The sequence below is a fragment of the Amblyomma americanum genome, chromosome 1 (assembly GCF_052857255.1).
Source record: "Amblyomma americanum isolate KBUSLIRL-KWMA chromosome 1, ASM5285725v1, whole genome shotgun sequence".
Taxonomy (NCBI): Eukaryota; Metazoa; Arthropoda; class Arachnida; order Ixodida; family Ixodidae; genus Amblyomma; species Amblyomma americanum.
The window spans coordinates 77,095,219-77,108,804 of NC_135497.1; the positions used below are offsets into that span (position 1 = coordinate 77,095,219).

General features: G+C 48.1%; 2 protein-coding genes across 3 annotated transcripts in view; one reads left to right on the plus strand and one right to left on the minus strand.

Annotated features, from left to right (window-relative positions):
* The window catches only part of LOC144115920 (uncharacterized), a 20,452-nt gene extending 14,717 nt beyond the window's left edge, over positions 1-5,735 (plus strand). The window contains exons 2-3 of the mRNA XM_077650549.1: positions 4,696-4,926; positions 5,662-5,735. Coding sequence (XP_077506675.1) covers positions 4,696-4,926; positions 5,662-5,735 — 305 coding nt within the window. The remainder of the gene's footprint in view (positions 1-4,695; positions 4,927-5,661) is intronic.
* Positions 1-13,586, minus strand: part of LOC144113076 (ADP-ribosylhydrolase ARH3-like) — a 176,112-nt gene that overhangs the window by 56,936 nt on the left and 105,590 nt on the right. The gene's annotated exons all lie outside the window — the stretch shown is intronic.

Sequence of the window (13,586 nt, forward strand, 5' to 3'; positions counted from 1 at the left end):
AAAAGAATATGCCGAAAGTGATGTTGCTGCTACTGTCATAACCCGTGCATTCAGTGCAGTTTCGGCACAGCTGCCTTGATCGCTCCTCTCCTCTCCTCTCCCCCCCTTTCCTTTCTTGCTTCTTAAGCGGTGTCATCAGTATGCATAATCACCAAAAACTGCAACAAAAACCACGCTCACTCCGCTTCTGGACAGCGGCCTTTTCCAATGTCCTCCAAGTACCCACGTCTTGCGCCTGTCGCTGTCACATTATCCGAGCAAGCTTCCCGACCTCACCGCTCTTTTTACATAAAAGAACAGCGCTAGGAACGGACAAAGGGAAGGACAGACACAGGCGCTTCCCCTCGTCCTTCGTCTGTCCCTAGATCTGTTCTTTTAGGTATGCAGTACCAACTAACCCGACACCTCGCTTTTGCACACCGCTCTACCTGAGCTTCCTAACCTCCTCACTCTACCCAAGACTCTGCCACCCGCTGAAATGCTCTTTAGGTTACAAGTGCCGATTAATAAGTTTCAGATGCTGAACTTTTTCTTTAAACGCACTACAAGCTTCTAGCAGCTACTGATAAATAAAGCGCCACAAAAAAAGAGTTTCCCAACCAATTAGCAAAGCGTATAGCTGAGCCCGATGGGACACCCTACAGGCCCCGCAGGGACAGTTCCGGAGCACAGGTTAGTCTATCTGTGCAGCGACCGTAAACCACGCACCACAGCAGCCCCCTTGCGATGGCAGTGGTCGACATAAACACCGTGGCCTTGGGGAAACCAATACAAGCGTGAGCGGCTCCACAGCGTCTCACGCACGGTCACGTGCGGCGCCAGTAAAAACACTCTCGAGGCGAAAATGAAAACGCACACACAATAAAACGGCCGTGTAAGCGTTGCCTTTCAAGGTTCGACTCTGGGAGTATTGCACAGCCGCGACAGTGACGCACGCCTGTAATCGCTATGCGTCACCTTCCGTGCAAGCAGCCATTGTCTCCTCCCTAGGCCTAATGGACGATAGGAAGGTGGCGACAAGAAACACGTGAACTCGACCCTGCCAAACCCCGTAACGCTGGGATTCCGCGACAATTGTTCATCTACGCGGGAAACGGGCTTATCGCGCAGTCGCTCGCGACACGTTTAGCTGCATGCACTTTTCCGCCTTTGTGATGGGCACCGTTATCTCTGGGCCAGAGTAATCTCCGGCATGAATGAAGCGCGATATCTGCCACGATCCGCTGACGCGAAGCGATTGATGGCCAAGAGAAGTACGCTCAATTCCAGGAACGCGCGCGAAAAGAGCACGAAGTTAGTAACTCGCATGCAGAGATAGCACGTTTTTAACTCATAGAGGGAGAAATCTCCCGGCACGAGGCGATCGGGACACGCGTCACGATTATAAAGTTGACGCGTGCCAACTGTGGCCAACTGTACGTTCTCACCTGTCCTGTTTATCAGAACCGGCAGTAAACTGCACGTTATCCCACTAAACTTTCGCGTCTTGGCCCCCACGATTACAGTTCCGTACCGTTCGGCGCGCGCACAGGACACCAAGCACGAATACCACAATACTAGGCCACAACACGCGGAGAGTATCGGTCTCTCACCTGACCAAGTCGCGTGACCAGCCCACAGAAATAAATGTTCGGTACATGTTGATACGAACGAAGCCAACAGTTGCTGAAACCAAGGAGAGCATAGGGGAGTGTTTGTTTTTAGTGATGGTGCTGATCAGAGAGGGAATTAATTAGTTGCGTAATCATTTTAGATAGAATATTAGAAGAAGTAAAACAAAAGACAACGACATGCCGCCGATGGGATCCGAACACACGACGCTGCTTATTTTTGCACACGAGAAGCATGAGCTCCAGAGGAAGGGGGAATTATTAATAATAATAATATAATTTTATTCACAAATAGAATTACAGAAACCAGGTTCGCCTAAGCCATCATTGTGGCTTGTCACGCGAAGCCTGTCAGTCAACAGCAAGACTCGGCCGCAAAACTGACTATTTTTTTTATTTGGGGGGGGGGGGGGGGGGAGAAAGAACGCAATAACGAAACCAAGCAGACTGCAAGTGATACAATACCAAGCACAAAACAGGTAGAAACCGAAAAGTTTTACAGTGGCACAGAAATTGAAGTATACAACATAATTATTCTAAGTGCAACTTTCTTAAAGTTTAATGCGAATATTAGGTATAGACTCCCAGGAATTAATTTCCGGGGGAAGAGCATTAAATATATCTGGAACATAATAGGTTCGAGTATATTTACCAAATCTGGTCCGAGTGTGAGGCAATGAAAATGCACGCACATGACGTAAAGGCCGGGGAAGCACAGTGGGGACTTTAAATGTATCGCTCCAGAAATGTTTGAGCACCACGGTATGAACAAAAAGGGATCGAAAATTGGGCATCCCTAGCATCTAAAAAATGTTCACATTTTGCGGAGTACACATATCGTAACACTTTTTAACTTGCATTTTAATAGTATATTTACACGTTGATGCCAGATACCAGAACAATGAACAAAAGTTGTGACTCCATAGCTGAGTATACTACTACTACTACTACTACTACTACTACTACTAATAATAATAATCATAATAATAATAATAATAATATTAATAATAATACTTTAATACTTCTATGAAAAAATACGGTACATATATTCAGGCCTGCCAAAGCCACTGATGGCTTGAGCGGCAGTGCCTGGCAGGCAGCAAAGCCATACACGGTAATTAACATAAATATAAAGCAGCGAAACGCGAGTACAGGAATGAAAGAAAAGTACATAGATGATTCGAATTTATACAACGTCCATGAAGAGAAAGTTCCAATGAGTATAGATAACACAGAACAGAGCAAATGTGCGCCAGCAAATAACCGTGCTACAGGTAATCGTACACCAATCAGGCTTTCCTCGTACAAAGGAATTGACCGTGGACAAACGCAAATAATAAAGGTAACCAAAAAAGCAAAATACACCTTTAAAAACAGGTACACCTTAGCAGCCTTTTTAACTTGTATTTCGTTTTGATATGCATGCACTTAATGTCTATTTTTCTCCTGATCGTCTGTTTTTATCAGCATCTAAAAAAAAAGACAGTCGTTCACATGGCATGACACCGTTTATATCTGACCCTGCCTTTGTCTTCATTGCGCTGATAAAGACCAATTCCATGGGCTGGCGCTTTTGAAAGTATAGCATTGCGAGTAGTGCAGCCAAGGGCACATGAAGTGACCAATGCCGGCAATACCGCAACGCCTTGCAAGGCCTGTGTAGACCATAAAACTTAAAAAATATATAAGGGTCCCGGAGCACTCCGATGGGAAACGCTTGTTGGCGATGGGAAATTTTGAAAGAAATTGGCGTCGTATGGGTACCCTAATTCGTTTTTTCAGTACCCCCAGTGAGACTCACCTTTCTTCGCTGCGATTATTAATAATTCCGCCTGGCATAATACTCTACGCTACTTGAATCGAAAAAAAAATTGCACGAAGTTAAATGGATTAGACAAATAACCACCCTAGGGTGCACGTAAGGATATCTTACATTCGTTACGCAATATTTCAGTTCTGTATTAACCGTATTGATTGATCCCGGTTGTAATTGCTGAAGATCCTCAAAAAAATATTAATAATAGACTGCATAGAAAACACGATAGGCCGCAATTACTATAATCTGATTGATTGCCTGTAAGCTTTGCTTATTGGTTGAGATCAAGAGTAATCCGAAAGTTAGCAGACTGAGCGCCTGGTTTAAACTACATGTTACACGTACCGTGGCCTGTCCGAACGCTTTCAATTTGTCGCTCTTCAAGCCCTGCAGTGGGTTTTTCTGTTTTGTTGAGGATGCAAACTATGAACGCAGCGATTCGATGAACCCATCGTTACTTGCTTCAAACACCTGCGTCTATCTGTTCATAAAATTAGTAAATCTATTCATCGGCCAACACTAGGTTAGCCATCAGATAATAACTGCCTAACTTCGACAGTATTCGAAATCTTCGCTAGGCTAGTCTTGGGTGCTGCGGCAGCTCGCAAGTTCAGCGTGAAATCACTATAAAAGTTCGCCAAAATGTGCCTGCCAGCTGCCGACCAGGAAATAAGTACGTGTAAGAGCCGACACCGGCCACGTGTTCAGGAAGTTCTTTGTCCTTTTTAAAAACGGCAAACGCCGCCGCCATCTTGGATGGCATTACTTGCGTAGATGCTCCTACAAAATTAAATTCTAATAGAGGCGCTCGTTTAAGCTTCAGGATGGTTTAATATGCTCTAATATCTATCCAAAGTAAAAACAGGACAAGTTTTGCGGTACAAACTTCTGCACTGCCACTTCTGCACTTCTGATGACCTCGCTGACGATGCTGTCCAGTCTGCTCGTGAAGGCGCTCACATATTTCAGATAATGCTTCGATGACTGATGCTGCTACAGGTCTGTCTTTGCGCGCAGCCTGCACTTCTGCCCTTCTGATGTAAGTGCAGTTTCAGCCGAGATGAGGCAACAGGAAAGACGCGTCATCTGTCCTCACGCAGTCGCCCCGTACGAATTTGGGGTTCCAACCTGGCGGCGCGGACCGAAGTAGACATGTCCACTGAGTGGGCACTTCTGTGCCATTGGCCAATGACGCCAAGGGTTTAGGATCTTCGCCACGGAGGATGGTCGAGTACCCAGCTCTTATATAACTAACTGTCCGGGCTGCAGCGAGAGCCAGCAGTCTGCAACAACAAAGGGACCAACACCAGAGTCGCCCCAGAGTCAAACTGGGTGGCTCCTTCAAGGCCAAGGAGGAGCTGTTCCCGAGACTCGAGGAGGTGCGCCAACGGAACCAGTATAGGGGAAGGAGCGCCTCGAGTGGAGGTGCGCCTGGAGCCAAGGCGGGTTCGAGAGGACCTGCTGCCTGGAGCGACGTCGTCACAGGACAAGTCCAGAAAGGTGGGCAATCCAATGGCAAGGCTTCCCAGGCAGGGGTTCGAGATGATAAGGACAAAAAGATTGAAATATTAGAGAAAGAGAATAAGGAACTTCGAGACCAAGTGGCGACCCTAAATAAGAAAATGGATGAGATGATCATGATGATGAAACAGGGGGGATGGAGCAGGAACAGTAGCGTGCCCAGAAGTCTTAATAGTCCTCCAAGCCCGGCACCCTTAGTTAAGGAAGGGATGGGGGATATTAGGGTGACTACGGGGAGTACCTCTCCCCCGCAAAAGAGAAAAACTAGAGAGGAGAAGGATGGCGAGGAGGAGTCTCTTGAGGACAAAATAACCAGAATAGTTGGGGCCATGGGGTCGTTGGAATCAAGGCTTGAAGGAGCCTTCGCTAAGATAGATTATAGACTTAATTGCATAGACGAGAGCACAAGAAGAAGAGATGAAGAGATGGCTGCTATGAAGAGCAGACTAGATGAAATCACCATTCACATTCAAAATGGATAGAAGGCCCAATAAGAAGTGCGTGGCTGAAATCTGGCAGTGGAACTGTCGTGGCTTCCGGCGCAAGCGGGGGGTGATGCAACAGGTTTTATCAAGACTAGAGGAGAAGCCTCTCGCTATAGCCTTGCAGGAGGCAGGGGGGAGGGGGTGAAATTAATGGGGTACAAGGGCTACCATAGTGATAAAAGAGAGCACTCGAGAGTTACTACCTTTGTATTACGTAATGTTGCCACAGTAATGCATGACCTGGGAGACAAAGATGTGGAAAACGTCTTTGTTGAAATTCTTACTGGCAAGAAGGGGGACTAACACTTTCATTCTAAACATATATAGCCCGCCTAGGCAACGAAAGACTAGGTTTAGGGCCATTATTGGAAAAGCCTTGAAGATAGCGGGGAAACAGCCCCTGATAATCGTGGGGGACTTTAATGCATGCCACCCTGAGTGGGGTTATGACAGAGAACAAATTAAGGGGAGAATGTTATGGGAGGATTATCACAATTTGAGATTAACTCTCATGACATATCCGGAGCTCCCAACGAGGGAGGGTAATAGTGTGTGCAAAGACACGTCCCCAGATCTTACGTTCAGCAAGAACGTAGGGGAATGGGAGTGGCGCAATACTGGGCAAAACCTTGGAAGTGATCACTTTGTACTGACAGGAAGGGCGGATTTGAAAAGTAATTTTAGGCCCAGGAAGGAGGCCCCATTGTATGTGACAAAGTGGGATAGCTTCAGGGCGATTAGAAGCAACAGAGATGATGAGTACGAAATTCTGGACTATGAGCTCTGGTGTGAAAACCTCAAGAACGATGTTAAGGGCGCCACTAAGAAAATTGAGGGGGATAGAGCCCCGGATGTTGCAGACAGTCGGCTGCTGCATATGTGGGAGGCCAAGCAGAGCATGGAGCGCCGTATGAAGAGGCAAGGCAGGCGGAATCGCAATCTGAAAAGGCGCTTGGCCAGACTCAACAAAGAGATTGAAGACTATGCATTCAAGCTGTGCGAACAGCAATGGTACAGTAAATGTGGAGAGATGGAGATGGGCATGAATCTTCCTAGGACTTGGAACTTTTTGAGACACTTGCGTGACCCGGAGAAATCCAAATGTCAGGCGAGGGTAAACATGGCCAAAGTTAGACATGCGTGTGGGGATCTTAGTGATCAGGCATTCATGGAAAAATTGGTGGAGACATATATAGGAGACACCAGCTCGGTACAGCTACCAGACTACGAGGGGGAGGAAAATTTGGCATTGGATTCGGATTTCACTGAGGCGGAGACGAGGGCCGAAATAGTTAGACTAAAGGTTAGGTCGGCACCGGGGCCCGATGGCATTACTAACAAAATTCTAAGAAATCTAGATGATAGCTCTATTAGGGATATCAATAGATTTATGAATTTACGCTGGATGGAGGGGAGAATCCCGGATCAGCGGAAAATGGCCAAGGTGATACTAATTCCTAAGCCAGAAAAGAAACCTGGAATAGGTAATCTTCGGCCGATCTCATTGACCTCGTGCATCGGAAAATTGATGGAACATGTAGTGCAGACTAGGCTGTCTAGGTTTATGGAGAGGAAGGGGCTATGGCCGGACGAAATGTCCGGTTTTAGGCCGCATCTTAGCACGCAGGATGTTATGATGCTCCTGAAGCATGACATTGTGGATTCTAAGACAAATGATGCGAATGTGATTTTAGGGCTGGATCTAAAGAAGGCCTTCGATAATGTTAAACACTCGGCGGTCCTAGAGGGGCTGAATGAGGTAGGAGTAGGTGTGAGAACCTACAACTACATCAGGGATTTCTTGCGAGAAAGGAGAGCCGAGGTAGTGTTTCAGGAGAACACTTCGGAGATGGTCCAGCTACGAAGTAGGGGAATACCGCAGGGGGCGGTTCTGTCGCCACTACTGCTTAATATGGCCATGAGGAAGTTGTCAGGGCAGCTAAAGGCGCTTGATAACCCGAATCTTAAATTGAGCTTGTATGCAGATGACATTAATTTGTGAATAGATAAGGGCAGTGATGGAGAGACTGAACAAACTCTCCAGGCGGCAGCCGACTGTATTGTAACATACGCGGAGGAAAGGGGGCTGGAGTGCTCTTCGGAAAAGTCTGAATTATTCCTATACAGGGACAGGGCACTTAGAAATAAGCCGCCTTCAAAAATTCAAATTCTGGTAGGTGGGGTGCAGGTTCCGGAGGTGGAGACGATTAGGATCCTGTGCTTACACCTGCAGGCGAATGGCCAGAATACTGTTACCATCAAAAAGTTGGAAGGCTACGCCATGCAGACTTTGGGTCTCCTTCGGAGAATCTCAAGTAAGAAAGGGGGTCTTAGAGAGAAAAATTTGATTAAATTGGTTCAGGCCTTTATTACAAGTAGGGTGAGCTATGCGACGCCTTACTTGAACTTAAAGGCGGCAGAAAGAGGGAAAATTGATGCGCTTATGAGAAAGTGTGTCAAGAGGGCTGTGGGGCTGCCTATGACGGCGTCCACGGAGAGATTGTTGGCGATGGGAATGCATAATACTTTGGTGGAACTGATTGAAGCGGTAAATGTCTCGCGTTAGAAAGGCTTAGCACCGCAAGGGTTGGGAGGGCAATTTTGGAAAAAGCGGGGCTGAATCCGGAGAGGGGGAGAGGCAGCCAGGCCACCATAGGATGGAAGGCGCGAGAGTGCCTTAGAGTTCCCCCTTTGCCGAGAAACATGCACCCAGAATATAATAAAGAGAGAATGCAGAAAAGGGCGGAGGCGCTGGAACGCATATATTCAAAGAAGCCGAGGGAGCAGGTCGCATTTGTGGATGCGGCGGGCGGAAAAAGAGGAAAAGGCACTTTAGCGGTAGTGGTGGACGGGGGAGGGGGCCCGATCTCGGCACTATCGGTTAAGAGTGATGATATTGATGTGGTAGAGGAGGTTGCAATAGCTCTTGCTTGCGTCGGTACAAAGGCCAGGTATGTGTTGAGAGACAGTAAAACTGCAATTCAGAATTTTGGTAGCGGGAGGATATCTCCCATGGCACTCAAAATTCTAAGACAAAGAGAATTGGATAGGACGATCAATCTAATTTGGACCCCGGCGCACGAATCTGTAAGTGGCAACGAGGCTGCTCACAACCTGGCTCGAGATCTCTACTGCCGAGCAGGTCGGAATGAGCAAGCCGAGGAGGGCTACAACAGAGAAGGGCGTCTGCTGTCGTATTATGATGTGACGCAATATTATAGAAGGCAGCGTCTGAAACTCCCCCGGAAAACGGAAAACAGATGACGGCATGGAGGTGTCTGCAAGCAGATACTTATCCAAATCCGGTCTTGAATGAATGTATATTCCCAGATTTTGAAGACGAGAGCTGCAGGGTTTGCGGGGAGAGGGGTACCCTGAACCACATAATATGGGAGTGTTTGCATTCCCCAGGCAGGGCAAACAAAATTAATAGTAAGGAAGCCTGGGAGGCCTTGCTGGAAAGCCCAACCCCGGAGCACCAGCTGCTAGCTGTTCGACTGGCTGAAGAGGCCGCCGAGATCCAAGGGATTTCGGCCAGCATCTGAAGTGGATTCCCACCTGCCTTAGGGTGCCCCCTCTCCTCTAGGGGGGAGGACCTGGGGCAGGGAAGAAGCCTTTTCTGCTGAACAATAAAGTTGATTCACTCACCCACTAACTGTCCGCGGCGAACTTCGAAGCGAGGACATATATGGAGGAAATGTTCTACTCACACCCGTAGTCTTCGCACATCGGAGTGCCAACCATGACAGTCAAGTACGAATAGGCATCCGTAAAGTCGACCCCCAACCTCTATCGGCGACACCACGAAGTCGCATCACGGCGGAAGAGGCCAGGCAACCGGCGTGGCAGTCAGCAAAGGTCACGTTTGCAGAGGCGACAAGAAGACACACGCCCCTCACCTAAAATCAGGCTTCGCACAAAGACAGACCTGTAGCAGCATCAGTCATCGAAGCAGTATCTGAAATATGCGAGCACCTTCACGAGCAGACTGGACAGCATCGTCAGCGAGGTCATTGCCAGGCCTGCCTCGGTTGCAAGTACAGTGATGTAATTAATAAAACGAAAAAACACCTGCTCATGAGCTCCGTGATGTAGGGCTGATTGGAGTCTGATGAGCGGCATTAGAGGCACAACCTGCAAGCTGTTTCCTGCTTGCATGGCGCAGCAAATGGTAGCAGCACGGAGAGCAAGTGTGGTGAGCCTGTGCGGCTATGATCAGTACTGTGTGTCGTGATGGCCGAAGTGGAGTAGTACAGTCGTAAGGATTCCTGCCTCGGCACTCGGGTATGGGGGAGGGGGAGGGGGGGGGGGCTTTTTAACACTCCGAAGCTGCACGTGGGATGAGAAACGCCGCACGTAGTGGAAGGCTCCAGATTAATTAATTTACACCACCTAATGTTGTGCTAAGGTTATTTAGCTTGTGGTAAGTGCCGAGGTATATGGGCACCCCTGCCAAGGCGGCGGCATTTCGATGGAGGCAAAATGCAAAAATACGCCCATGTGCTGTGCAGTGTCAGCACAAGTTAAATAACCCTATGTGGTAAATTAATTAATCTGGAGCCTTCCACTACGTGCGGCGTTTCTCATCCCGCGGTGGCAGTCATAGTTTTAACGATGGAACCTATTATAAGGCGAGGTGCCATGAAGAAAGTAGCACCCGGCGACCGTAGGTCTAGGAGGTCGGCGCTTTAAAGCAAAGAGTATAGTAGAGTGGTAGCATTTGCTTCTGAAAAAGGAAAGGAAGGAACGCTTGCCATCTGATACGTAAATTAAACATAGAACGCGTTTTACGAATGTTGGAAACGATGCCTCAGTCTATTTTGACTAGCGCCATCAAGCTGCTGGCGCAGATGTGCCATTGGCGACCGATAGTTAGCCAGTGGATTCCAAGAGAAGGCAATCGCAGAAAAGGGTTGGAAAGCTGCGGGGATAAGCTGGCCGCAGCTGACACAGAACCGAGTTAATTGGAGGGATGCGGGAGAGAACTTTACCCCGCCGTGGGCGCTGTCAGGCTGACGATGATGTTGAGAAGGTTGTCTAATACCCAAGTTACGTTGGAGTTTCCAACGGCAGTTTAGTTCAGTGACAGTTAAGTCGATCGCAACGCTCTGCGTCGAGAGCGTACAGTTGTTTGCGCGTAACTGTTATGGGACCGTACACTTAGGTACAAGTCGCATTAACGGTGGCGTGTGTCCTTTGTGGACTGTGTTCCAAACCCGTCCTGCCAGACACTGGACAATAATTGCTCATTATATGAGCTCGGGACACGGCATCAGTTACTTTTATCTCGTTACATGCGATAACAGTTCTGACCGTATAATGCCCTATCATCCCAAAGACCTCACGACCCCCTCAAGAGCATCCATGGGGTTGTCTTACGCTAACCTTTATTTCAACTACAGGGCATGCCCAGACTCCTCGTCAGTATTATGGACACACATTCCACTCGTTCTAGTGAAGTACTTACAAGGCCTCATCTCTGTGCGACTCGGCTCAGGATACGTGGGGGCGCTCTTCGTGGGAACCGGTGCGCATGCGTGCACGCTTGTACACCTCTGAGGTTTAAAGGATAACTCCCGAGAGTTTTTTCGAACTTTTTGAGAAGACAGTCACGTCGTACTTCTTACAGTAGTCTTCCACCAGAATAAAAAAAGTAACAAACACCGAGTGGAACCAGTTTAAAACAGCGAAGGCATTAGACCAAAAACAAAGCTTAGTCCACGGCCAGGAAAGATGTTTCGCGTGATGCAGCGATGACATTACAAACATTACTGCAAAAATACTCGAGCTTGCCTGAATGGCTCAAGCAGCGACTGAAAACGATGCACTCTCTCACAAAATGCCTGAGACGACCTAATACAAGTCTCAAAATTCTGTTAGTGAGGCGGGAGCTGGTATTAACGTGCGGGGAGTGTTTGTGACATCAAAAATGCAGTGTTGCCAGCAGAAGTCAACAGCCGCGGAAACCGCAAGCTTTAAAATCGATCTGAGCCGTGACGAAATTTCGCATGGCTATCAAACTTGATAGAAGTGACCACGAACGAGGGAAAAACCTACAGTATAAGTTTCGTTAGCGCTTATACAGTACCAGTGTGCACGCACGCATAAAACCTCACATTGCATTGACATCTTGCGCAGAGCATGTCAATGACGGGCGCACCAACCCCTCTCCTCCCTCCTCTCCCTGCCAGGCGGTATTTTTAAAGATTAACATAGACTTCCCATCTAGACGTCAGGCTGCATGCCTTAGAGCTTAGGTTTCTCAATTCAGTTTTTATGTGATAGCACAGAAGCCTTGTTGGAACGTAAACACGGCGAAAGTCGTCGTCAAAGCTGGCAGGTGGCCACACCTGCCCCTTGCCAACCGTTCCCTCTCCCCGCCTCCTCTCTCGCTCCCTCTCCTCTTCCTCTTGTAGGGGAGAGAAGGGAGACGCCAGAGCACCGTGCGCAGGACTAAGAATGGCTCACTCAGATGAAAATGCTAAGTGACTAGGACGCACGGAGCAGATATTAATGAAATAAGCAATCAGAATAAGAATAGAATCAGAAATAGAATAGAAGAGCGAAATGCTGTCGCATTTCATCGGCGTCAGTCCAACTGATCGCCCCCCCCCCCCCCCCCCCACACTTTTTTTATATATAACGCGCACGTGATCCGAAAACTTCTGACTCCGGATACATATAAGCGCGCACTCACGGGTAATTTCCAGACTAACATTAAAAAGCTTCGCTGCTTCCACTGATTCAGCTGCGCAGAACTCAAAGGCTGCGCAATCAGCGACGCTCGCAGAAAGTACCATAAGAGCTGGCGCCTATTTTCCCAGCTATCGCGACAAACGCTGACACGGCAGCACTGTGGGCTCCGCCAGACCCGCCCGCCGGTCGAAGACCGACATGGCAGCATCTTGCAGCACATTAAGATATATACGCATAAAGGGGGCAGAGGCAGGCAGATACACCTCACAATGTGATGTGCACTGCCCTTTAGTCGAGATGCCCCGCACGCAGTTCAATGAACACTTACCTCGATAATGGATAAGCTTCACAAGTGCATGTGTTCTGGCAGTCTTGATGCCACATAGGTAGCTGAAGAAGGTTCTCGCACAACTGGCCGCCCTCACCACTCATCGCGTTCCATACAGGGCGCTCTATGACGGCCCGATATAGAGGCAGGTGACGCTGGCAAACACTCTCAAGGTTTGCCATAGATTTCAACACCCCGCGCGACATACGGAGGTCGTGGGTTGAGATCCCACACGCTGAATGTGGCTGCCTTTCTTCTGTTTTCTAATTATCCTTCAGGCAAAAAATCATTAAACTACCAATTTTCCATTGATCAACACCACAAATTTTAAAAATGTAAATAATTCCCCCATATTTGCCTTGGCTTCCATGACTTGGCTTCATAATATGTGATAACAAGCCCCTCACTTCCGTACTCTTGTCTGCTCAGAGCTGAGAGTTGTTTCACACTGCTCCAAAACTAATGTGAAGCATGCTGATTATCCTGAGCTTTTCTGCTATTGCAGAGATATTTGGTCTGCGTACCAAAACACGACAGCCGGCAGCAAATGCTCGCTACGTGAACGGATCGCTTTTTTTTTTTCGCCCGAGAACAGCTTTTATTTTCCTGAAAACAAAACGTGTGCTGATTGCCAGTAAGTAACAGGCACACTGTTTGCGTAATATTGCTGCCCTTAGAGAGAATGTTGAGCTCATTCTAAACATGTGCGTAACAGAAGCGTGAAACCCAAGCATAACGAAAAGTACCCGATGCCATAGCTTTACTGCGTTCATGGAAATAGTTTTAGTAGCCGCCGCGGTGGCTGAGTGTTTATGGCGCTCGGCTGCTGACCCGAAAGACGCGGGTTAGATCCCGACCGCGGCGGTCGAATTTCGATGGAGGCGAAATTCTAGAGGCCCGTGTGCTGTGCGATGTCAGTGCACGTTAAAGAACCCCAGGTGGTCGAAATTTCCGGAACCCTTCACTACAGCGTCCCTCGAAGCCTGAGTCGCTTTGGGACGTTAAACCCCCATAAGCCATAAACCAAACAGTTTTAATACCGCACGTTTGTATGAACGCTTTTTTCTTTGACGCGCCGCAGCAGAAAATGAAACGAATAAAAAGGAACAGGGTTCACTGAGTGTGAAAGG